At 38.8% G+C, this 23,447-nt stretch overlaps 1 protein-coding gene across 3 annotated transcripts in view; it reads right to left on the bottom strand.

Moving 5' to 3' along the window:
- Nucleotides 1-217: 217 nt before the first annotated feature.
- The window catches only part of ARL15 (ADP ribosylation factor like GTPase 15), a 429,148-nt gene continuing 405,918 nt past the window's right edge, over nucleotides 218-23,447 (bottom strand). For all 3 annotated transcript variants that reach the window (XM_054684369.2, XM_054684367.2, XM_054684368.2), the window contains one exon: nucleotides 218-3,000. In XM_054684369.2, coding sequence (XP_054540344.1) covers nucleotides 2,848-3,000 — 153 coding nt within the window. In that variant the 3' untranslated portion in view covers nucleotides 218-2,847. The remainder of the gene's footprint in view (nucleotides 3,001-23,447) is intronic.

Below are 23,447 nucleotides of genomic sequence, written 5' to 3'. Positions count from 1 at the left end.
AAATTGCTGCTGAAGACAAACCAACTGGAAAAGATACTTGCTTTTTTTTTTTTTTTCTTTTAAGGTTTTCACAATGGCTTCAAAGGAAATGCGAATTAATCATTTGTTTTGACCCAAGAGCAGCAGAACTTATTTTGGAGACAAACAGGCGACACAAACGTAAACAGAAATCTGGGACTCCCAAATGCTAAAGTTGAAAGGAGTTAGTCTGAAAACATCAGTTCTACTCAGCGTTTATTTTTCATTTGAAGATAGTGGAAATCGTAGAAATCATGGACAATACAAGTTGGTCTTGCCTGGCAAATGTCCACATGAATCTGTTAGCCTCTAAGTACAGGTACAGTATTTTTTTAATAGAAAGACAGGGCAATATGGCAGTTAATTAGCAACCAATACTGTCAACTACAGTGGATACAAAGTTTTATCATATAAATTAATTGCCATTACAAAAAGGCAACTGCTTTAGCTAAGAAGGTACAAAAACTGGAAATGTCCATAAATATTACAAGAAGCTAGGTGAAGAAATACATAACAGACTGTTTTTCCTATATAATATTTGAATATGCAAACCAAGACACCTGTGGCACTTTACATGAAAGTAGGAAAGGGACTTACACTCCCACCCCCAGCCATCCCACCCACCCCACCACCCACCCACCCATCCCCACCCATTCAGGCCCCACCCCGCCCCCACGTGGATTTCCAAAACATGGCAAATTCTAGGGTTACAAGGACAGGATGCCGCGCGGAAGCAGCAAGACAGAGAGCTCCGACCTGCTAGACAAAGAGGGAGCCTTATTGACAGTTGTAAAGCATTAGGCGTCAGACAGAAACTTGTCAAAAACAGCTGTTGTTGGGTACTGATTGATAATGTTTTCATTCTGACGGCTGAGACGCTGCAGACAGTCGTGGGTTTGAGGAGAGGCCCATCACTGGCGCACACATGAACACACACACGCAGACCACGGGAAGTCATTTAACAGATGGCTTAGGAGCACTCAGCCACGGTGTCTTAAAAAGACAACATTCTACATTTAATGAACTTGCAGGGAAAGCAAGGCCTAATAATCATTTATTTTTCATAGAAGATGAGCACAACAGGACAAAATAAAAACAGGAATTGTGTAACTGGTCATCGGAATAAAAGTTTTGTGCTGCTCACGGATTACACAGTGTTAAAAATATTCAAGAATGCTGCAGACAAAATTGTATACGAATCACTATGTATCCTTCCTGATTCATGACATTAAAAAAAAAAAGCTTAAAGAAGTGTTTGATGTTTCAAAGGTAATGATTTCATTACAATCTACTCATAAGATTAAACCACAAAAACTATATTTAAATGGCATTAAGGGTCTGAAGTCTATCTTCTGGAGAATTACCAGGTATTACATCATTCTGTAATATAGTGTGAGTCTGTGGTATTTGGGTATCAGTCCATTTTACTTAAAATTACAAACATGTTTTTACACTCATGTGCAGGGAGCAGTTTTTTTTATCATTTGGCCACTTAGTATTTTAAGTGGTCAAAGTCTATAAAGTATGCCAAAGAATATTTCTTCTATGAACCTCAATATGCATAGATTTTTTTCCTGATTTAGAAAAGATCAAAGGTGCTAAACCTTAGTAAAACTGTACATTTATCCTTATGCAATTTTGTCATTTAAATTAAATGGAAAAAAACTAGTTCCAAAGACTGAATCTGAGTCCTAATATTATTTATTTGCTGCAGCCCCAGCACAATTTTAAGGGCACATTGAAACCCCTGAAAATAGAGGTTTATAATAGAAATACTGATAAACCTTTAACTACTAGAGGAAGGCATTAACAGACTCCAATAAACTATAGTAGTACATAATGAATGAATATATAGATGATTCTGTCTTTGTTATCTTTGTCAAATCCATGCCATCTTAAACCCTAACCAGTATAAATTATACTTTTTCTGGCTGTTTTTAAAATTTTTATCTATTATTTTAAAAATTATTTTCTCTATTTTAATCAAACACTTGAAGTTTTTAGAAAAAGATACCTATGTTACATTGCAGCTTCACTTTATGCAGGCTCATCATTCCATTAAACAATATTTGAAGACTCGAATCAATCAAATACAGTCTGTGATGCATGCATTGTACCTAAATTTCCTCTAACCGCTCTCAGAAACTGAAACAATGTCTTTGCTCTTAAAAGAGAAGAGACTTCAGATGTAATCAAGAAAACATTGTGTAACTTGTCTCTAAGCTCTTCAGAGCCAGTTTTACTATGGCAGGATATTCCTTCGTGATAAGGTGATTAATGAAGTTTTTGGTGCTCACTTTTCTCTCATAGTCTATAAGCTCAGTATACCAAAAAAAAAAAAAAAAACAAAAAAAAATTAGATAAAATAAAACAAAACCCCCAATAGGTCTTGAAAATAATATAAATATTTTGTGGAGTCCCAGTCACATAATACTCCACTCCCAAACCCAGAGAAAATGATCAAGGTCTTGTGAGTCTTTCTGAGTCCTTCAAAAGGGATTTGATTTCCATAAGCCATGAATTCCATCCGTTTCAGCACAGAGTATAGAAGAGATGCTTAGAACAACAGAAGGAAGAGACATGCGGTGAAGATAATTAGTGGTAAACAGAGAATAAATTCTCTCTCAGTAGTGTGTACTTGACGTTAATGCCGATGATAATTCATCTGATCTACAGAATATTCACTTTAATAGAGAGATGAGAGTCTGAAATGACCAGAGAAAAATAGATACTGAAGCCAATATAGTCTTGATACCAAAATAAAATTAAAATGAGAAACTAACATGATAGGTTCAAGGCCTTTTGGGAGCCCGTTTTCTTTGCCAGATTTCACATTCTTACAGCTTCATGGTCTTTTTCTTCTAACAAATTAATCAGCTGAGAGAAGCTGTCTTTCAGTGCATCCATGTCATCCAGTGAGCAGGGCTGTAGAATCCAGCGTTTTCCACGTGCAAGTGGTTCAAGTTCAAAATATTTTTTGATCTTAAGAGGAAAAAATAAAGATAAATAGGTTATTAATTATATCAGAAACTTTCTCATATCAAAATTCTGAGGGATAAAGTAGGGGAATTTCGAGGCGGAATTTATACGAACAGTGATGCCTAGGACTTTGCGATGTGGATGCCTGTCCGCAGCTGTTGTTATAATGTGGGTTATATATTGTGACCTGGGAGTGTTTTCTTTAGAGGTGAATGATCTGCGTGCAAGCCACCATTCCACCCATACATTTAGCAGCGTGGGAGGTCTGATGAAGTCAGAGAAAAAATTATTTGCACTATGGCACCAGTCAAGATACACTGCAGACACCAAAAGATTCGATTTCATCAAAATAATTAGCAGAGTAGCTTTCACTATCTCACCTTGCCAACTTATTAAATGGGTGACGACTTACAGTATGTACTATATTGATTACTCAAGACTCAATTATTTTGACCATCAAGCACATAACACAACAAAAATCTAATTTAAATAATCTTTTTCTCTTTCTCTCTCAAATTTCTAGTATCTGCTTCTGAGACATGAGAGCATGTTTTCTAGGAAAGAGGATAGAAACTGCGTGTATGTATGCATATACACACTTACATAAATTTACATATATGCATAAAATCTTCTACCTTTTTTTTTCTTTTTCAGTCCTGAATTTTCTAGGATGGAAAAAGCAAGAACTTATAACAGGTATGTGCTTAAAAACCTGTTCAATTAATAACCAGTCACAAGTCACTCTTACTATATTGGCCAGCATACTGACTAATGGCATTTAGTATTATCAATTCCTGGCTGTGAATAAATAGCAAATTATTATGGCTTCTAGAAGTATTGATGATCTTCTCTCAAAAGGTATCATAAAACACAAAGTTCAGGAAGCTCCCAACTCATACACACTGTATCATACAAAAGTAGAACATTATATTTATTGCCCAACAAAGTTTTACATAACATCAAATACAGTTAGTAGCAACATCAAAAGAGACATTGTTCAAAGATGTTCTTGGTTAACAAATTTCATTAAATCTCATGTGTCATGAAAAATTACAGTCTTACCTTAGTCAATACTTGACCTAGAAAAAAAAGTATCTCCACTTTAAATGCCATTCTCAAATATGGTTTTATTTTGCCAGTACCAGTGCAGACTACTGTTTGTTGACAGTAGAGATATGCTATCCAAATTGGTATTAATATGTTTGTACATTTTTTCATATAAGCCAGAAGACATATATATCTATATATAAGAAATACTAAGCTATTATGCTAATTTAGGAACCAGAAATATACTAAAATTTTATAGTCCAAGTATGTCCAAAAAGTCTCCTTATCAATGTCTGAAAGTTCATAATAAACACGAATTAAAAAAAAAACCTGTGAGAATTACAAGATCCTCATTAATTCTGATTCTGAAGAGTAATGAACACCTCACTTGCAGATCAGAAAATGGATACACAACTTCAGAACAATTTTTTGCCCAAGGTGTTTTATAAATCATGTTAAGAGGATTCTTTGTTGTTTGTTGTTGTTGTTGTTGTTTTTAAGATTAGATAGGGTCTCACTCTGTCACCCAGGCTGGAGTGCAATGGTAGGAACACAGCTCACTGCAGCCTTGACGTCCCAGGCTTGGGCGATCCTCCCACCTTAGCCTCCTCAGTAGCTGGGACCATAGGTGCATGCCACAACACCTGGCTAATTTTTAAAAAACCTTCTGTAGAGGTGGGGTCTAACCATGTTGCCTAGGGTGGTCTTGAACTCCTAAGCTCAGGGGCTTCTGCCACCTCAGCCTCCAAAAGTGTTGGGATTACAGGCGTGAGCTACCATGCCCAGCTTTAAGAGGATTCTTGCTTACTGAAAACACAAACTCCATTCTTTTAGCTTGTTTTCTTTATGGCACTGAAAACTATTGACATCCAAGACAATCTGAAATTCCTGGTGCAAAGACCAGTATCAGGGACCAACCCAACTCCGCAGAGGGAAGAACTGCCAGTTAGCTGAGTAGGGGGCCATTGGCCAATAGGGGAAAAAAGAGTAGGGAGGAGGGACTGGTAGGGAATCCTGGCTAAGTCCACCCTTAGAAGGAGGTGGGGGCTGCTCCAAAGAGCTGAAAATCAGAGATGTTGGTCTTGTTGCTTCTGCCACAAAGTAAGGCTTCAGATTGTATCACTGAGCTCAGAAATTGGGACCACTGTGCTTACAATGCAATCTAGTATTTGATCAATAATGCTTCCCATCAGATGAAGTATGCAACATCCAAAATCTAGTACATAAAGGAAGTTGTGTCCCTGATACATTTTATAAACCCAAATCCAAAAGGACAGCATTTTAAGTATTGCTAATGACTGAGAAGAGGGCTGGTCACAAGAAATTCAATATTAAAATAATAAATAATAATAATAATAGGAAGGCATCTCATTAACAATACTTCCTCTGAGTGGTTAATTTAAAAATAATACAGAATTGATCCCGGTAGCATATTTACAGCTAATTTGAAAACAATATTGGATTAAAATAATCACAAAGTATATCAGTAATATGTGATATTTTACAATACCTACCAGACATAAAACAGTGAAGTTCAGCTACCTGTTAAAGGTTGGTTTCTAGGCAACTGAAAATATAGGCTATCACACAGGCATACATGGAAGATAATACAGGTGTCTGCAGGTAGACATGATTCAGAAGTTGTTCCTGCTGAATACTAAACATGAGAAAGAAGTGGAGGTTACAGGGACAGAGTGGTCAGCAGATAAAGGGGCCTAGTGGTGTTAAGCTGACAAATATGGCTGGGAAATTCAAGATTTTCAGATCCATCACCTAAGTGGGTATCTAACACTGCCAATATTCACTCCACTGGTATCCACAGGATTCCACACAACTCTACATTTATGGTATCAATTTTTAAACGAGTTTTGCCATTTCACTAGTATTGAAGTACAGTGAGTGACTGCTGCTGGAACATTTATTAGCTTTTCATTACTTGGAACTTCATGTTTCTAAAAACAAAGACCACAGTACAGAGAGGAGAAGATGAGGACTTTATGTTCTAGTTCTGACTGTTTTTTTTTTTTTTTTTTCTAGACAGTGTTTTGCTCTTGTTGCCCAGGCTGAAGTGCAATGGCGCTCACTGCACTCTCTGCCTCCTGGGTTCAAGTGATTCTCCTGTCTCAGACTCCCACGGAGCGGAGATTACAGGTGCCTGCCACCAGGCCCAGCTAATTTTTGTATTTTTAGTAGAGACAGGATTTCACCACGTTGGCCAGGCTGGTCTCGAACTCTGACCTCAGGACAATCTGCCCACCTTGGCCTCCCAAAGTGCTGGGATTACAGGCATGAGCTGCTGGGCCTGGCCTAGGATAACATTTTTATTTTGTTATCTTATATCAATCTGAAATTCAAATTTTACTTTCCCTATGTTATTACAGTAACAATTACAGTCACATTTGAATTGTTCACCATTGCTTTTTTGTCTTTGTATATGTTGATGTATAGTTTTAAAGAATAGTGTTTAACTTTGAACAACGTAAGTCATATACTTAACATCTGACGTTATTTTTAAGGTTTAAAAAAAAAACTGCCTGTGATGCAATGATCTATTTTTTATGATGGACATACATTTTTTTAAGGTCATTTACTTATCAAGATGAACATTTTAAAAATGACTGAAGAGAACATGAACCTAAGTCTTTTGACTACTTATCCGTTGCTGAACTAGCATGGTTAAGTGAAAACTTCTTGAATAAGGAGATAGTGATTGTTTCACATTGGCCTTTGGAGACGGCACTTGGGAGAATGACATCAGAATACAGCTGTCTGACAACCTGTGGTCATTTAGCTATTTTCAGGATAGCCACAGAGAGTGGGCATTTATTAGTAGCCATGTGTCCACCCTAGAGATAGGCAAACAAAGCCACCACCAGCAGCCAACCTATTTTAGCCCTGTCACCAGAGCCTTTCTCCACTCATGCCACTGCCGGCTGATTGGCATGACTGCATTCCATTATTCACACATCGCGTTTACTGTAAAGTCCCAATATAACAGAGACGACTCGGCACCATCTCACTGCTGCTAATGTTTGTAGCAGCTGTTAAACCTGTGAGACATTACATAGCACTGGAGACCCACTCATTGGGTAGGAGATGTCCTTTATGTTTCCTTGAGCAGTGAAATCACAGTGTCATCCTTTCCTAGTTCCAGGATCTCTAACGGGGCAGTGATGCTCTCTGATTTCCCTATCTTGCCCCCACTTGAGATTCAAAATTTTGATTTTCAGTTCTTGCCAATTTGGTGTGACTAAATTTCTAGAAGGCATGTAAACAGTTTTGAACTTCAATAACAGGTCTTTCCTTTTTAAAAATCTGCAAACTTCATTTTATTTCTAATGGTAGGCTGCTTGTTTTTCCTCTGTTTGTTATTAAACCAGTAGTGTGTGCCCAGAGTTGAACTAGTTTTCCTGTAAGCACTCTGGGGAGCAGGGGAACAGAACAGTCCAGAAAGGGTTTACTTAGTGTGTGTGTGTGAAAGAGAGTCATGTTCTCAGCTCAGATATTTATAAACAGAGCTTTGACCCACAAGAACGTGTTGTGAGACATGGAGAGCCAGGGTGTGTGACAGTTCCTTACTGCGTGGGACTCTGCTCTGCATCATAGAATACACCACCCCTAGTTCTACTGAGTTAAATGCCATTGGCAACAACCAGTCATTGCTAGAACTGAAAACAACCTGCACCCTCCCATGCCCAACACATTCCCTGGGTGGTCCTGCTCGTTGGGAACTGCTGCTCTTGCCATGTGAAATACAGGTACCTCTCACCCTGTATGGGGCTACTAGCTTATTTTTTCTGCATAGTCACCACTGGAGATGGCAGCTGGATATCTGCTTTCCCCATTCTCCCCCAGATCACCCGCTACACACAATGCCTATGTTCCCTCTGTGAAAAACAAGTGGATTATAACTGACCCTTCTTAAGCCTGCGAGGTGGTTGTGGTGGGGTCAGGATCTATCTAAGGAGCTTTGGAGAGTTTTGCCCTAAAAGTTGGTTTCCCATAACTTCATTCACTCAGCCGCTCTGTCCTGAACGAGACTGGAGAGTGTGAGAAGGCAGCTCGGGTGCCAGCACTCCAGGTGCCAGCAGACGGGGCTCCACTGAAGACACGATGCTGCAAACTGAAAACAAAACAACAACAGCAGTGGTCTGAGAAGAGCACTGTCCTCATCATTTGTATTATAAGAGTACAGGGTTTTCCCCCATAAGCTTTTTAGTGACCATAAAAGACTGTTTAATACTGCACAGTTTACTAAGGGCTTTTTCACTTATTTATAGCACTTGGACTTACTTCCACTGGAAGGCAGAAAAACAATGGATTCCAATAAAGAGGGATATGATTACTTCGACTAGTTCTTAAATCACAGAACTCAATTTGAATAAAAAAGTGTCTGGATAGAAGACTGTTAAAATAAACTTTAGAAATAAAGGCACATTCTCCATCTCTGGAAAAGGAAACAGGTCTCATGAAGGAGTCTAGGTTGACAACTTTAGCTCCTTCAAACTGATGGGGATAGGTCAGCTAATGCAGATGACTGGGTGAGGATCTCAAACCAAATACAAAAGGCCAGGAAAAAGAAGTGCAATTGTGGGATGTGACAGGGAGAAGGGCAAGCTGGAAGATGATGCAAGAGAATCTGACTGTTAACTGTCTTGAACCACGTGCAGCTATTACTGCTTTCTTGTAAGTTTGAATACACAGTGTCCATTGCATGGCATGTATTTTTCAAAGAACTATAGGAATCATGGTTTTGGGATGGATTCATATTGGTTCTGTTATTTATTTATTATTACTATTACTTTTTTTTTTTTTTTTTTTTAAGAAATAGGCCCTAGCTCTGTCACCCAGTCTGGAATGCTGTGGCACAATCATAGCTCACTTCAGCCTTGAACTCCTGGGCTCAAGCAATCCTCCCACCTCAGCCTCCTAAGTAGCTGGGACTGTAGGAATGTGCTATCATGCCTGCCTAATTTATTTTTTATTTTTTGTAGAGACATTATCTCATTATTTTGTTCAGGCTGGTCTTGAACTCCTGGCCTCAAGTGATCCTCCTGCCTTGGCTCCCAAAATGCTGGAATTACAGGCATGAGCTACTGTGCCTGGCCTATACTGGTTTTAAACTCTCTAGTAAAAAAAGTATGGTCTTGCTCCAATTAATAGGATGCCAAGAAAGCCTGAATGGACAGCAAAATTTTGTAGGACCTTTTCCATGATTGTTACAAAAAGAGTGGGACTTTCCTTGTCTATGTCCTAGCACCTTTCTTTAATCACTAGAGTAGATAGACCTATTGTATGAACATGTCACATTAGGGGAAAATATTTGCATTGAAATTTTTCTCAGTGATATGGTGGGGCCCGCTGACATAGGGCTGGCAATAGCTGATTGTGTGCATTCTCCTTCCAACTCCGGGTACACGGATGTCAAATTGTACAAGTCATGAACGTGGCCATGGTTTGAGTATTTACACCACAGAAGCCTGCGAGTACAACAAATCAGGACTTTTTTTCTTTTTAAAGGGACACATTTAGGCTGGGCACGGTGGCTCATGCCTGTAATCCCAGCACTTTGGGAGGCAGAGGTGGGCGGATCATGAGGTCAGGAGATTGAGACCATCCTGGCTAACACGGTGAAACCCCGTCTCTACTAAAAGATACAAAAAAATTAGCAGGGCGTGGTGGTGGGCGCCTGTAGTCCCAGCTCCTCGGGAGGCTGAGGCAGGAGAATGGCGTGAACCCGGGAGGCAGAGCTTGCAGTGAGCCGAGATCGCACCACTGCACTCCAGCCTGGGCGACAGAGGGAGACTCCATCTCAAAACAAACAAACAAACAAACAAACAAACAAAGTCACATTTACCATCACACTACTGAGTGTATACATCTTGTATATGTATTTGCAAAAGGGCCCTCCAGCTTTGCTGCCTTCATTACAGAGGCTCATGAAGCCAGCTTAACTGGGTAACCTTCACCAAAGTCAGAGAAAGCCATGCCCACGCCATGGCTCCAGGACAGGGTCTGGAGATAAAGTGGCAGGGCATCATTAAGATTCTTTAGAGTGCATTCTTGGCAGCTTGTTCAAAGAAAGGTTAGTCTAGAGAGCAGCACCAGCTGTTCCTCTTTTCATTGCAGGATTTTGAAATCCTTAGAAAGGTACTAAATATGTCATTAAAGGCAGAAATAAATGATACAAATAAAAAACCAACTTGCCACAGTCCCCAAAATATTATAACACAGAATGGATATTATTCACTTTTTACTGAGTGCTTAACAAGGACCTGAAAATGATGACTTGATGTTAACCAATATCACAATATTACTTTGGGGATGCGTATTTATTTCAAAAAGATGGTAAGTACAAAGTATAGTTCTCATAAGATGCTTCTTTCTTAAGGATACTAAAGTTCAGTGCAGCCTACCTGAATAATTGAAAACCAGACAAATAATTGCAGGTAATCACCTGTGATTGAGCTTTGCTCTTACTATTAAGTCATCTTCCCCAGTCAGTAACCCCCGACATGTATAGAATTTTATTTGTTGTGACAATAATTGTGTAGAAACCCAGTCTTCCAATGCACAGGAGAACTTAGTATGTCCCAGAATAGCCAAATAAAATGATCCCATTAGCTTTGGTGGTAGGACCTAGGATCTGAAAAACATTCTTGTTTTTGCTTAATCTGATTACCAAGAAGTACAGAGCAAACATGTCTGTTTTTATTTAAATTATTATTTTTGGTATGCCTTAGGGGCTTGTTTTATTCTTCTATCCAAAGAGCTTACTTCTAGATAACCACTATGAGAGGCACAGTTATGTATGGGTGCTTCTTGTCTTCAGGGACTAATGAAAGACATCCAGTATTCCCATATCTGTACCCTTCTCTACTCCAGTTATTCTATCAGGCCCTCTACAGCCTGAGGGATTCCTGCATCCAGGCCTTTGCTCCAACTACTGCTTCCAACCCTAGGTGCCTCCATCCACAGGTGGGAAGGATCAGCCTGTAAATACTCTCTCATCTTTTAAGACCAAGCTGATGTCCTCCTATCACCTCAAGGGGATCGCTTATGATATAGGAGCAACTTTTGAATTATATAGAAGGGGTCTTAGTAGCAGAGGCCATTGTTGGTTGCCTCCTCATCACCCAGGCACCATAAATTCCCTGTAAATAAAGTTTTATTAGAACTCAGCATGCTCATTTTCTTAAGTATTATCTATGGCTGCTTTCATGCTACAGTGGCAAAGTTGAGTAATTGCCACAGAGATGGTATGTCCCACACGGCCTAGAATATTTACTACCTAGCCCTTTACAGAAAATAAAAAGTCAACCCCTGGCCTAAAGCATTCTGTAGCCTTCTGCTTTGTCTAGCAGGGAGGCCCAAGGAGTGCTTGGGAGGAGCCTGGGGCATCAGGCTTTCTGTGCCTCAGTTTGACCTCAAATTGCTAGACTTCCTCTTCCCTGCTTTAGCTCACACTTTAGTGGGACAGAGGATTTGGGCTTTCCAACTTGGCTGGGCTCCAGTTACGACTTCGGATGCTTTGAATTGTAGTCAAGCAGGCAGTGGGGTCATCTCTCATTAAAGAAAGCCGTATTTTATTTCCTCTCTGTGTTTAGCCTGTGTTTCTTTCATGTATGTAGAGACTTGCTAAGACCACAAGAACAAGCCAGGGCACAGGAAGTTTTCTTACCAACTCCCTTAGTACTACTCCCCATTAGGCAAGTGGTCAGTGACCTGTCAGTTTGAGGTTTTTGGTGCCCTTGAGGATGGCTTTTGGTGCACAGCAATACTAGTTATTGTTACTCTGCAGTTTTGAAAAGGAATATACAGTTTGTTAAATTTACACCACCTGAAGCCTAGCTTTTCCTGAAATTTTTATGTTACACTTAAAAATTTTAATATTCTATCTACATATCTTTTCAATTTTAACAATTACATGTATGGTGCCTTTGAATACTCTTTAGGTGCATTTATAAACTAAGCTCATTTTTAACCTCATTTTATAATTCCATTTATAAGTTTAAAATATTCAGTTTTCTTTTTAAGCATTTCAACTGTTTAACAATCAAAACATCCCCAAGTGGTTGAGAATCTTAAAATTTTTTTCCATGAATTTTATAAATTAAATGACTCTCAAGTTCTGGTACATTCTAAATGAGAATCACAAAGAGAATCTATCAGTTTGATCTATGTGTAACATATACTTTAAATGAAAGTATTAATATTGTGGGGTTAATTATTTTATCATTTTAATTTTACTTTTTAATGTTTTTTTTTGAGACAGAGTCTTGCTCTGTCACCCAGGCTGGAGTGCAATGGCACCATGTCAGCTTGCTGCAACCTCCACCTCCCAGGTTCAAGTGATTCTCGTGCCTCAGCCAACCGAGTAGCTGGGCTTATAGGTGTGCACTGCCACGTCCCGCTAATTTTGGTATTTTTGGTAGAGACAGTGTTTTGCCATGTTGGCTAGGCTGGTCTTGAACTCCTGACCTCAAGTGATCTGCCTGCCTTGGCCTCCCAAAGTGCTGGGATTACAGGCGTGAGCCACCACGCCCAGCCTATTTAATCATTTTTATACTCTTAATGTTAAATCTTCCAGGGTAAAAAGACTTTTCATTAAGGAAACAATTTGCCATCCCAAATGAAAGGGGTTATAATTCCATGTAACTTGAGGTTCCCATCTAATTGAACTTGTGTTGGTTTCCCTTTATTTATTTATTTATTTTTTCTTTCTTTTGAGACAGAATCTCACTCTGTTGCCCAGGCTGTATTGCCATGGCACGATCTCGGCTCACTGCAAGCTCCACCTCCCGGGTCGTTCACGCCATTCTCCTGCCTCAGCCTCCAGAGCAGCTGGGACTACAGGCGCCCGCCACCACGCCTGGCTAATTTTTTGTATTTTTAGTAGAGACGGGGTTTCACTGTGTTAGCCAGGATGTTCTTGATCTCCTGAACTCGTGATCCGCCTGCCTTGGCCTTCCAAAGTTCTGGGATTACAGGTGTGAGCCACCACGCCCAGCCCAAACTTGGGTTGCTTTTCAATCAAAATTTTTGGAGATACTCATTGACAAGTTAAGCCCTTTCAAAAAATAGTTGTTGTGACAACTCTTAGAAAACTTCGGTCTTCAAAGGGGGTTGTTTGCTCCTGGATACAAGTTATCACTACCTACTTCACTGTCTACTCACACAGATGGATACTCCCACCTAAGATTCTAGATAATTTCTTCCACTGCTTGGTTGGACTTTACGTTTCTTTAGCACATGTTTTACTATCTTTCCATCTTGCTCTACAGATATTCCATTTTCTTTTACTGATAATTTGTGTAGTATAAAATTCATCCTTTGAAAGCATACGATTCAGTTGCTTTTAGTATATTCATAGGGTTGTGCAACAATCATCACCATCTAATTCCAGAACATTTCTGTCATCTAGAGAGAAACACCTGAACCATTAATAGTCATCCCCCAATTACGCTTTCCTTCAGCCTTTAGCAACCACTACTCTACTTTGTTTCTTCATGGATTTGCCTATTCTGAACATTTCATATAGATCAAATCATGTAATATGTGGGCTTTTGTGTCTAGCTTCTTTCACTTAACACAGTGTTTTCAATGGTCATCCACATTGTAGTATGTATCAGTACTTCATCCCTTTTTATGGCTGAATAATATTCCACTGTGTGGATATATCCCATTTTGTTTTTCCATTTATTGGTCGGGTTCTACTTTTTGGCTACTATAAATAATGCTGCTTTTTATGAGCAGTTTTGTGTAAACACATGTTTTCATTTCTTTTGGGTATATATCTAGGGATGGAATTCCTGGGTTATGTGTTAAATCTATGTTGTCAAATGCTTTTCCTGCATTTGACATGATCTATTAACATGACTGTATGATTTTTATCTTACAGTATATTAATATAATGTGTTACGCTGATTTTTGTATGTTGAAACAACTTTATATCTTGAGATAAACTATGCTTGATTATCATATATATAATTCTCTTTTATATGTTGCTGGATTAATTTGTTAGTACAGTTGATCCTTGAACAACATGGGGGTTGGGGTGCTGACTGCCACACAGTTGAAAATCCATGTATAACTTTTAAGTCCCCCAAAACTTAACTACTAATAGCCTACTGTTGACTGGAAGCCTTGCCAATTAACATATATTTTGTATATTATATGCACATTATATTATTACAATAAGATAAGCTAGAGAAAATAAAATGTCATTAATAAGATAATAAGGAAGATAAAATATATTTACTATTTATTAAGTGAAAGGGGATCATTATAAACTTCTTCACTGTCTTCATGTTGAGCAGGCTGAGGAGGAGGAAGAAGAGAGGTTGGTCTTGCTATCTCACAGGTGGCAGAGGCAGAAGAAAATCTGCATATAAGTGGACCCATACAGTTCAAACCCATGTTGTTCAAGAGTCAAATATATTGGTTGAGAGATTTTTGCATCTATATTCACAAGGAATATTGGTCTTTAACTTTTTTTGTAATGTCTTTGGTTTTAGTATCATAGTAATCTTGGTTTTGTGGCATGAGTTGAGAAGTGTTCCCTCCTCTTCTATTTTTTGGAATGGTTTGAGAATTGGTGTAAATTCTTTAAACGTTTGGTAGAATTCAGCAGTGAAGCAAGGGTCCTGGGCTTTTCTGATGGGAAGGGTAATTCCATGTTTTTACTTGTTATAGGTCTAATTTTGATTTCTATTACTTCTTGAGTCAATTTCAGTAGTTTGCACCCTTCTAGGAATTTGTACATTTAATCTAGTTTATCTAGTTATTTGGCAAACAATTTTTTTAATTGTATTCCTTCATAGTCCTTTATATTTCTTTTTTTTGGTTTGGGTTCCCCCCGCTGCCCCCCCTACCCCCGACAGACCTCACTCTGTTGCCCAGGCTGGAGTATAGTGACACTATCATGGCTCACTGTAGCCTCAACCTTCCAGGCTCAGGTGGTCCTCCCACCTCAGCCTCCTGAGTAGCGAGGACCACAGGCGTGTACCACCATGCCTGGCTAATTTTTGTATTTTTTTGTAGAGATGGGATTTCATCATGCTGCCCAGGCTGGTCTCGAACTCCTGGGCTCAAGCAATCCTCCTCTCTTGGCCTACCAAACTGCTGGGATTACAGGCATGAGCCACTGTACCCAGCCCCTTTTTATTTCTGCAAGGTTGGTAGTTGTGTCTCTTCTTTCATCCCTAATTTTAGAAATTTAAGTTTCCCTCATTTTTGCTTTGTTAGTTGATTAAATATTTGTCAAATTGGCTGGGCGTCTTGGCTCACACCTGTAATCCCAGCACTTTGGGAGGCTGAGGCGGGTGGATAGCCTGAGGTCAGAAGTTTGAGACCAGCCTGGCCAACATGGTGAAACCCCATCTCTACTAAAAATACAAAAAATTAGCCAGGCGTGGTGGTGCACACATGTAATCCCAGCTACTCGGGAGGCTGGGGCAGGAGAATCGCTTGAACCTGGGAGGCAGAGATTGCAGTAAGCTGGGATCATGCCACTGCAGTCCAGCCTGTGTAACAGAGTGAGACTCTATCGCAAAAAAAAAAAAAAAAAAAAGATTTGTCAATTTTATTGGTCTTTCAAAAAAACTAACTTTTGGTATTATTGATTTTCTCTATTGTTTTCCTAATCTCTATTTCATTTATTTCTAGTGTAATCTTTATTATATTCTTTCTTCTGTCTGTTTTGGTTTAGTTTGCTCTTTTTTCTCCTACTTTCCTAAGGATGAACAAACATTTAATTTTAATGGCATTTTAAGAGCATTCTGTTGGATCTCACCCCCATATATATTATTATGTTTCAATTTCTAGCTTTTTTGATTGATTCAAGTAAATGAAGTTCTATATTCTTTTCCTTGCTTTCTTATCTAGCATGGTTATACCTCTTATACGTGTTAAAAATAAAATTCAGTTGGATTATGTCTCTCTCACATTTTGATTGTTTCTGTATTCACAAGAGTTAATGACATATTCCAAGTTACGACAAGAAAAAATGTAAACGATCTGTTTTTCAATCAGCGAATAGGATTTCTAATCTTACAAGTCAGGGACAGAAGAGTCCTCCTTACTTTTTTCCTCCCTACATCTATTTATCCAATTCTACATTGCGGAGTTCACTTGTAGCAACCACTTCTAGTAACAAATTATGAGTAACTGAATGTTAATGTTTGGTAGAATTAACTCAGCAACCCCTTCTAGTACCAAATTATCAGTAACTGAAGAGGCCTGTGGTTGACAGAAACAGAATGCCCAACTTAAACTGGCCTAAAGAGATGAAGAGGATTTATTTGTTTATAAAACTGAAATATCCCCTGCTAGTGTGTGCCCACTGGATTCAGAGGTTCATAAGGTAATCAAAGCTGAGGTTTGGTTTTTAGGTAGTCTCCGCAGGATACAAATGCTGAAAGATAGCTGATACATGAAGAAATAGCCAAGAAAACTGCAGGAAAAATAGGTGTGATTGAACCACAAACCCCTGAATCAAGCTATGCCAAAGGCCTGCAATCTATGAACTTTTTAGTTATAGGAACCATTATACTCTGCTTATAACAAGCATTATAAATAATTATTGTATAAATTAATGGGTTAGGCTATCAAGACTCAATGCAGATGAAGCATCTCCACAAGTCTCTGGTGAACTCCATTTTCAGTTACAGCATAATCCAGATTTGGATAATTATTCCCTATTTTTTTCATGTGTATGAGTCCTCAGTTCCTTGAGGGCACAGACAATGAAAAAAATTTGTGTTATCTAGTATTCTCAATATAATGTGAGACACAAAGAGGATACTTATTTGAAAAAAATAGATTTAAATAGCTGAGCTACAATGAAAAAGACAACAAAATATGTACTATATTTCATTCCATGTTAAAATGTTAGTAAAAGAAGAAAATTGAATATTGGAGAGAAGTTACCAGTCTTCCCAATTAATCAAGCCATGGTTTCATGAAGGAGGTGGGATTTTACATGAAGAGTTTCAAAACTGTAGATATAATTGGTTCAAATGATTACACATATGCCTACGGGCAGCTGCAATGAATCGTGTTGCAAACAGAAAAGTAAACAACCTATCCTGGAAAAGAGAACCACTCCAGAAATCTCAAGACCAACATAGGACACTCATGTTTTGAGCTATTCCTTTAATCTGTGTCCAAACAAAGCATCTAATTCTTATTTCAGAGAATGGAAAGCTCTGACATATGCAAAAAGAGAAGCATCAGTACACTTGTCTTTGCATGCAGGTGCAAGCAACAGACTTCTCAATACCATACATAACATAGTCATTAATTACAGAGGCAGCCAGGTTCAAGAGCACATCATGTTCTCTTCCTTTTTCTCCTCTCCTCCTTTCCTTCCTTTCTGTCAATCATTTCCACTCCACTCTTTCAAAAGAGCATTCATTTTTGGTGTCAAGCACTTTTAGGGTATTCTACTTGATTTTTTATCTTCTGTATTTGGGGTAATATTCAGTTATGATTTTCCTTCCTTTCAAGAAACCAAATATTGTAAGTAGGAAGAAACCTATTCAATGAAAACCTTTCTCCTGGCAATAGAATAAGGTTGTTTAAAGAGTCCTACCTATATGTCTGTAAGCTAACAAAGTATGTACTAGACAGGAAAGGGAGTTAATGAGTGAAAGCCCCAAACACATATTGGAGACAACCAATTAGCTTGTCTGAAACACAGGCTTGTAAAGCTATCAGTATCTTATAAAATGGTCTGCTACACACGAGTAAAATGTTGTTTAAATGGCTTGCTTAACTAGATGCATTCACCATGAAATTGATTCTTTTAAGTTTTTTTTTAAACTTAATACCCATTAAGTGTGCATATTGAAATGGCTAGGTGGGTGGGAGGGTGGGTGCACATCCTGATATTACAAAGTGCAGGTTGAAGATATGAGTTCCATATTTTATGAGGTTAAAGAGTATGTGAAAAAGAAAAACAACTCATGATTACCAACAATTGTGTCTGCCTCAGTAACTGAAATGTTTCAACACAGTTGGATTATTCCTCCTTTGCCTTGCTAAAAGCTTAGACTGGGATGGCTAGATGTGCTCTGAGGACATTCCAGTGCTGAGAATTTATGCTTTTGTGTTACAGAAAACACGGTTTTCCTACCATAGCCTTTGATTCTGCAAAATAGCATGAGAGGAAGAAGCCCCTGAGCCTGGTATTTTTCAAATCCAACATTTGCCTCAGAGTGAACATCAAATTTCATCCCTCTAAGACTTTACAAAACATTTGAGGTAACTTAACGTTAGCTGACAAATGAACAATTCCTGATTCTATTTCACATTCTCAATTTTCTTAAAAGTCTACTGTATCTTTTAAAATGAGTTTTTGGCCACACCTCACATTCAACTTTTTCTGTTATACGAGGCTGCGTGCCACAAATACACGTCAAACGATTGCTACCTGATCAGACAACCAGGAGAACGTGATTTGATTTTGTCAAGTCTAGCTATTCTCCCTGCTTATCCAATATTGGCACCCCTTGTGCACTTTATTAAACTACTGTCAATTGGCCAACTCAAGGGATTCTCTGACTCAACAAAATATTAGGGAGAATATATTTAGTCAATGGTTAAAGACTGTTAAAGGCACAAATATCTTTTAAAAACAGTTTATACACACAAGGTTATTTGGCTTTTGTAATGGAATATATGTCCCCTGTCTCAATCTTGCAGCTGTCGGGTATGAAAAAACAACAGCAGTAGTAACAAATCAAAATGTTAATATATGGAACCCAAATAAACATGTTTAATATTGGCCTTGTGGTACTATGGCAGCACTCTGTCCTAACAACGACAACATTTAGATGCTGGAGCAGATTCAAATTCTTGGGCCATAAACAGGAGACAGACAAATATGGCAAGCCACGCATTACTCAGTCACCAATGGAGGGTGCCAATGGCCCTGTCCAGATGCAGAGATATTCAAGGGATGTGCCTGTCAGCAGTTTGTCCTCTAGCTACAGCAAGAAGCCACCATGGAAACACCAGAAGGAAAAGAAAAAACAGGAAAGCATGGAGAACTAGGGGAAAGAGGGGCAGGGAGCTGAGGCAGAAAAAGCTGACAGCTGCCTCAATAGCACATCTGAGCAAGGGCAACAGGTAACAAATGGGCTTGTAACCAGGTGCCATGTCAGTCACGGGAAGGGAATTTCTTTCCCTGCTGGCAATACAGTCAGGAGCCTAATATCCTGGCAACTGAGAAATATGAGCTTGGAAAGAGGCTTGTAGGCCGTCTAAAGAAAAGCTAAGTGGTAATCCGTACTGAGGAATTTTAGCCAAAAAATCCCACACAGGACTAGTTGAGCTCAGTACAAAGCCTGTGAAAGACATGTCTCAAGAACATTCTAATCAGACATAAAGAGAACACCAGAAATAAAGGTTCCAAAAGCCATTGACTGGGATTTACCACAGCATTGGGAGTGTAGCCTTGGGTCGTAATTGTCATCCATGACTAGTTGAAAACACTAGTTCTAAACCAGGGAAAGGAAAAGGCAACTGTACCTTCCCACGGGACATTTGATAATGTTTGGGGATTGTTTTGGTTGTCATAACAGGGGGTGGGGAAGCAGAGCAGGTGGTTACTACCAGCATCTAGTGGGTAGAGGCCAGGGAGATGTGGCTAACATCCTCCAATGCATAGGGCAGCTTCCCCTCTCACCTCAACAAAACATTATGTAGACCAAAAGGTCAATAATGCCAAGATTGAAAAACCTTGCTCTGAACTGATCTTCTAAGGCAAAAGTCAGAGAACAAACCCCTGTTAATGATTCAATCCACAGTAGCAGCACAAACCATCAGACTCACTCCCTGGAACCAGGAGATTTAGAAAGTGGACTGGGAGGGTAGACCAGGAGCTACGTCCAGGAGCATCACAGGTCGACAGCTCCTATTCTCTGTGCTTCTTTCTGGCTCAAAATGAATAATCAACAGATCTTGGGGGGCCAAGTCAGTACACCAAATTGGGCTGAAACAAGTGTGCCAAGGAAGTAGCCACCTTTCACTCAGTCTACACAGTCACTGTTTTGGGCTCTGGGGATACAAAGGTGAACATAACAAGTCCCGGCCCTTATGGAGCTTACATGGTAGACAGCGATACTGACAGATATCAAGTAACTAAGTAAAGTCGGGTAGGAATAAGTGACATGAAGGAAAAGAAAGTACCACAGCAATAATAACATTTGCTATATAACTGATCTAAAGGAGGGACAGAAGGCAATATATGGGTTAAATATAAAGCAGCCATAGATAAGGACAAATCTATAGTTGGGTTCAAAACAATAGCACATAGAGCTATGATAAAAGCTCTACTGATCAGTCTCCACCTAATCACCTTGGATCAACTGACTCTTCATTGTCCTCGTACAAGACAAATGATTGATGTTGCCTACCCAGTGAATGTTCATGACCAGTGGACACACCACCCTGAATGATGGTAATTACCCAGTGGATGCTGACAACTGGTGAGCACTCCTAGGCTGCTTCACAGCTCTCAAGATGGCAATCATATTTATTATTAAGTAGTATAATTAAATGTGACACCAACAGATAAAATATGAACTTGAGAATTTCTATTCCTATGAAAAACTAAATGGAATGAGTTCAAAGAACTTAATAATTAAGGTGAGTCACTAAAACCAAACTGCTGTTGGATTGGATTTAGATAAGATAACTACAAAGGATTGAGAGGGAAAGACGCAGATTGCTTCCCAAGTATCTTTAACTTATAGTTCCATTTTAAAGAAACAGAAGCTGAAAAATCATAGGTAATGGCTGCTTAATGAGACAAATATAAAACACAACTCTGATTAGTGGCCACATATTCAGATAAAAGGCCTTGGCCCAACATGAAAAGATTAGTACCATTGGTATGTTTAAATTAAAATAAATTATTTATTTCTAGTTCCTTTTTTTTTTTTTTTTGAGACAGAGTCTCACCCAGGCTGGAGTGCAGTGGCACAGTTTCGGCTTACTGCAGCCTCTGCCTCCCGGGTTCAAGCTATTCTCTGCCTCATCCTCCCGAGTAGCTGGGATTACAGGCGCCTGCCACCATGCCCACCTAATTTTTGTATTTTTAGTAGAGATGGGGTTTTGCCATGTTGGCCAGGCTGGTCTCGAACTCCTGACCTCAGATGATCTGACCACCTCAGCCTCCCAAAGTGCTAGGATTACAGGTGTGAACCACCAGCGCCTGGCCTTTTAGCCAGTTCTTGATTAACTGTTCAACTACCAGTTCAGATCAGGCCAGATGAGTGGGCTTTTAACTACACGTTCTGCTCTAAATTTCCAGTCACACTTTTCATCATGTCTGAATCAAAAGCATTCTCAGAGGGGAAGTCATTAACACCCACTTCAGTCTGAAGTTTAGAGTGTTACATAAAAGCATGTCCACTGTCAGAATCAATACTAGTGTCTATCACCTCAAATCCTTTTTTGTGAGAGTCGAGTATAAATAAATAAAATTAAAATACTCAAACCCACGCTCATGTGCACACCCCCACACCCCTACAGCTTCCTGTAGAAATATTCATCTCTATGAAAGCATATTATGGTTATAACTGAAAACCCTGTTATTAAATATAATATTAGTTAAAATATTAAACATAATGTTATTCTGAATGTATTTGTAAAATATTTTCTAAATAGAACTTATTCCAATTTTCTAGACCCAGAACAGAAACAGAATTCTATTATAAAGTATACCCACCAAGAAAATGTCCTGAGCTTTTCTTAGCCCATGCCCTGATTACAATCTTCCACACTACATTTCTTTAGAGAGCAGGTAATCTTAGTGCTTTGCAGAATAGTCCTATTTTACCTTGAAATTATCATCTGTTTCTTTCCCACCCTTACCAAATTCATTTTTCCTTTGGTAAAATGCCAATTCCAGAAAAGCACTTAAAAACAAAAATCATATAATTCCAATGCCTGACAAATGATAGCCTGTACCAATGATCTATTTTTAACTAGAAGGTAAGTGTTAATAACAAAACAATACTAAATGATACATGTAAATGGCATTTGCCTCTATGTGTCTACAAACTTACTTTTAGTTCCTGATACCCTGTCACATTTAGCATAAGGACACTTATACGTCAGAGTCCTTGAAATAGGGTTTGTAAATTTTAGGTGCCTAGTCACAGCATCTAATCTTTCACTGAAAAAAAGGAAAAGATGTGGCTCTAGAGAAATCAGTATTTCAGAAACAAATTCTTGCCTGTTTGACTGTAGCTTCTCATCTATCCATACAACACATGTAACCTGCACACTTTTTAGCAAGTCAATTATAGTTTTCATAAAACATACGGAAATGCTGAAATCTCTTGCAGCTGCTGAAATACTTGAATTCTGACATCTTACATGAAGTCATGGACACCAAATATGTAGTAACCTACTTACAGGTTGAACTGCTTTTTGGCACCATGAGAAGGGGCAACCTTCTATCAAACTGATTTGATAAATCTGTAAATGTGTCTGGTAGGTTGCAGGGCTTGGATCAGTAACAAAAAGCATTGTACTATGGGATGGGGGTTTGACAGGTTCCAGCATGACCACTGGCCCTGTACATCACCAAGATATGGTTTACCTCCTACAAAACCTGGGGAAAGAGAAAAAAATGGAAGCAATTAAGAGGTACAACATAATGGGGGGAAGTTCTGCACATGAGGTGGAGGTGGAAGTGAACTGAAGTAACTATTCTCTTTCTTGTTCCTCTCACTTTCTCACAAAGTATGTTATTAAGCAAAGGGCTTATTCAAAGCACTAAAAGACATAATATATTAACTAACACTCATGGAGGAATTGAAAAGAGTTCCCTAAATGAGCAAATCACTCTATTCTTATAGGCAAGGCTGAATTTGCAATGGCTTGCATAACTATCTTAATGGTTTTTATGAAATATTATAAATTAGACTTACAGTTTAGATTTAAGAAATTCATTTGTGCTGCATCATAGATGTTTAAAAATATTCCTATATCTGCACAAAGCATAAAAAGCTCTCTGGAAAATCATGAAACCCTTGCACACTCAATATTCCTCCCCACACCAGTCCTTCCCATCTGCCAGCTGGGTTTCATTTTAAGAATTTCACACTGAATATAAAGTGCTATTTTGACCATGTGGCTCCAGAAATGTGAATTTATAGTTTTTTTCAGCTTGTATGCAGGTGATTGACAGAGAGGGGATTAACCAACTGGATGCGATGAAGCTGCTGCCTCTTCCTTCAGGTTACTTTAAGTTTCCATGCAAGGATGGCGATCCTTGCATGGTTTCATTGAGGCTAGCAAGAAGTACAACTTCCTAGCAGGGGACTTACTTTTCATTTAACTACTACATGGCCACCATACCTTGAAACTATTTTCTCCATGTTACT

The sequence above is a fragment of the Pan troglodytes genome, chromosome 4, assembly GCF_028858775.2.
Source record: "Pan troglodytes isolate AG18354 chromosome 4, NHGRI_mPanTro3-v2.0_pri, whole genome shotgun sequence".
Taxonomy (NCBI): domain Eukaryota; kingdom Metazoa; phylum Chordata; class Mammalia; order Primates; family Hominidae; genus Pan; species Pan troglodytes.
The sequence above is the reverse complement of the archived record's forward strand: the minus strand, read 5'-3'. Positions and strand labels throughout refer to the sequence as shown.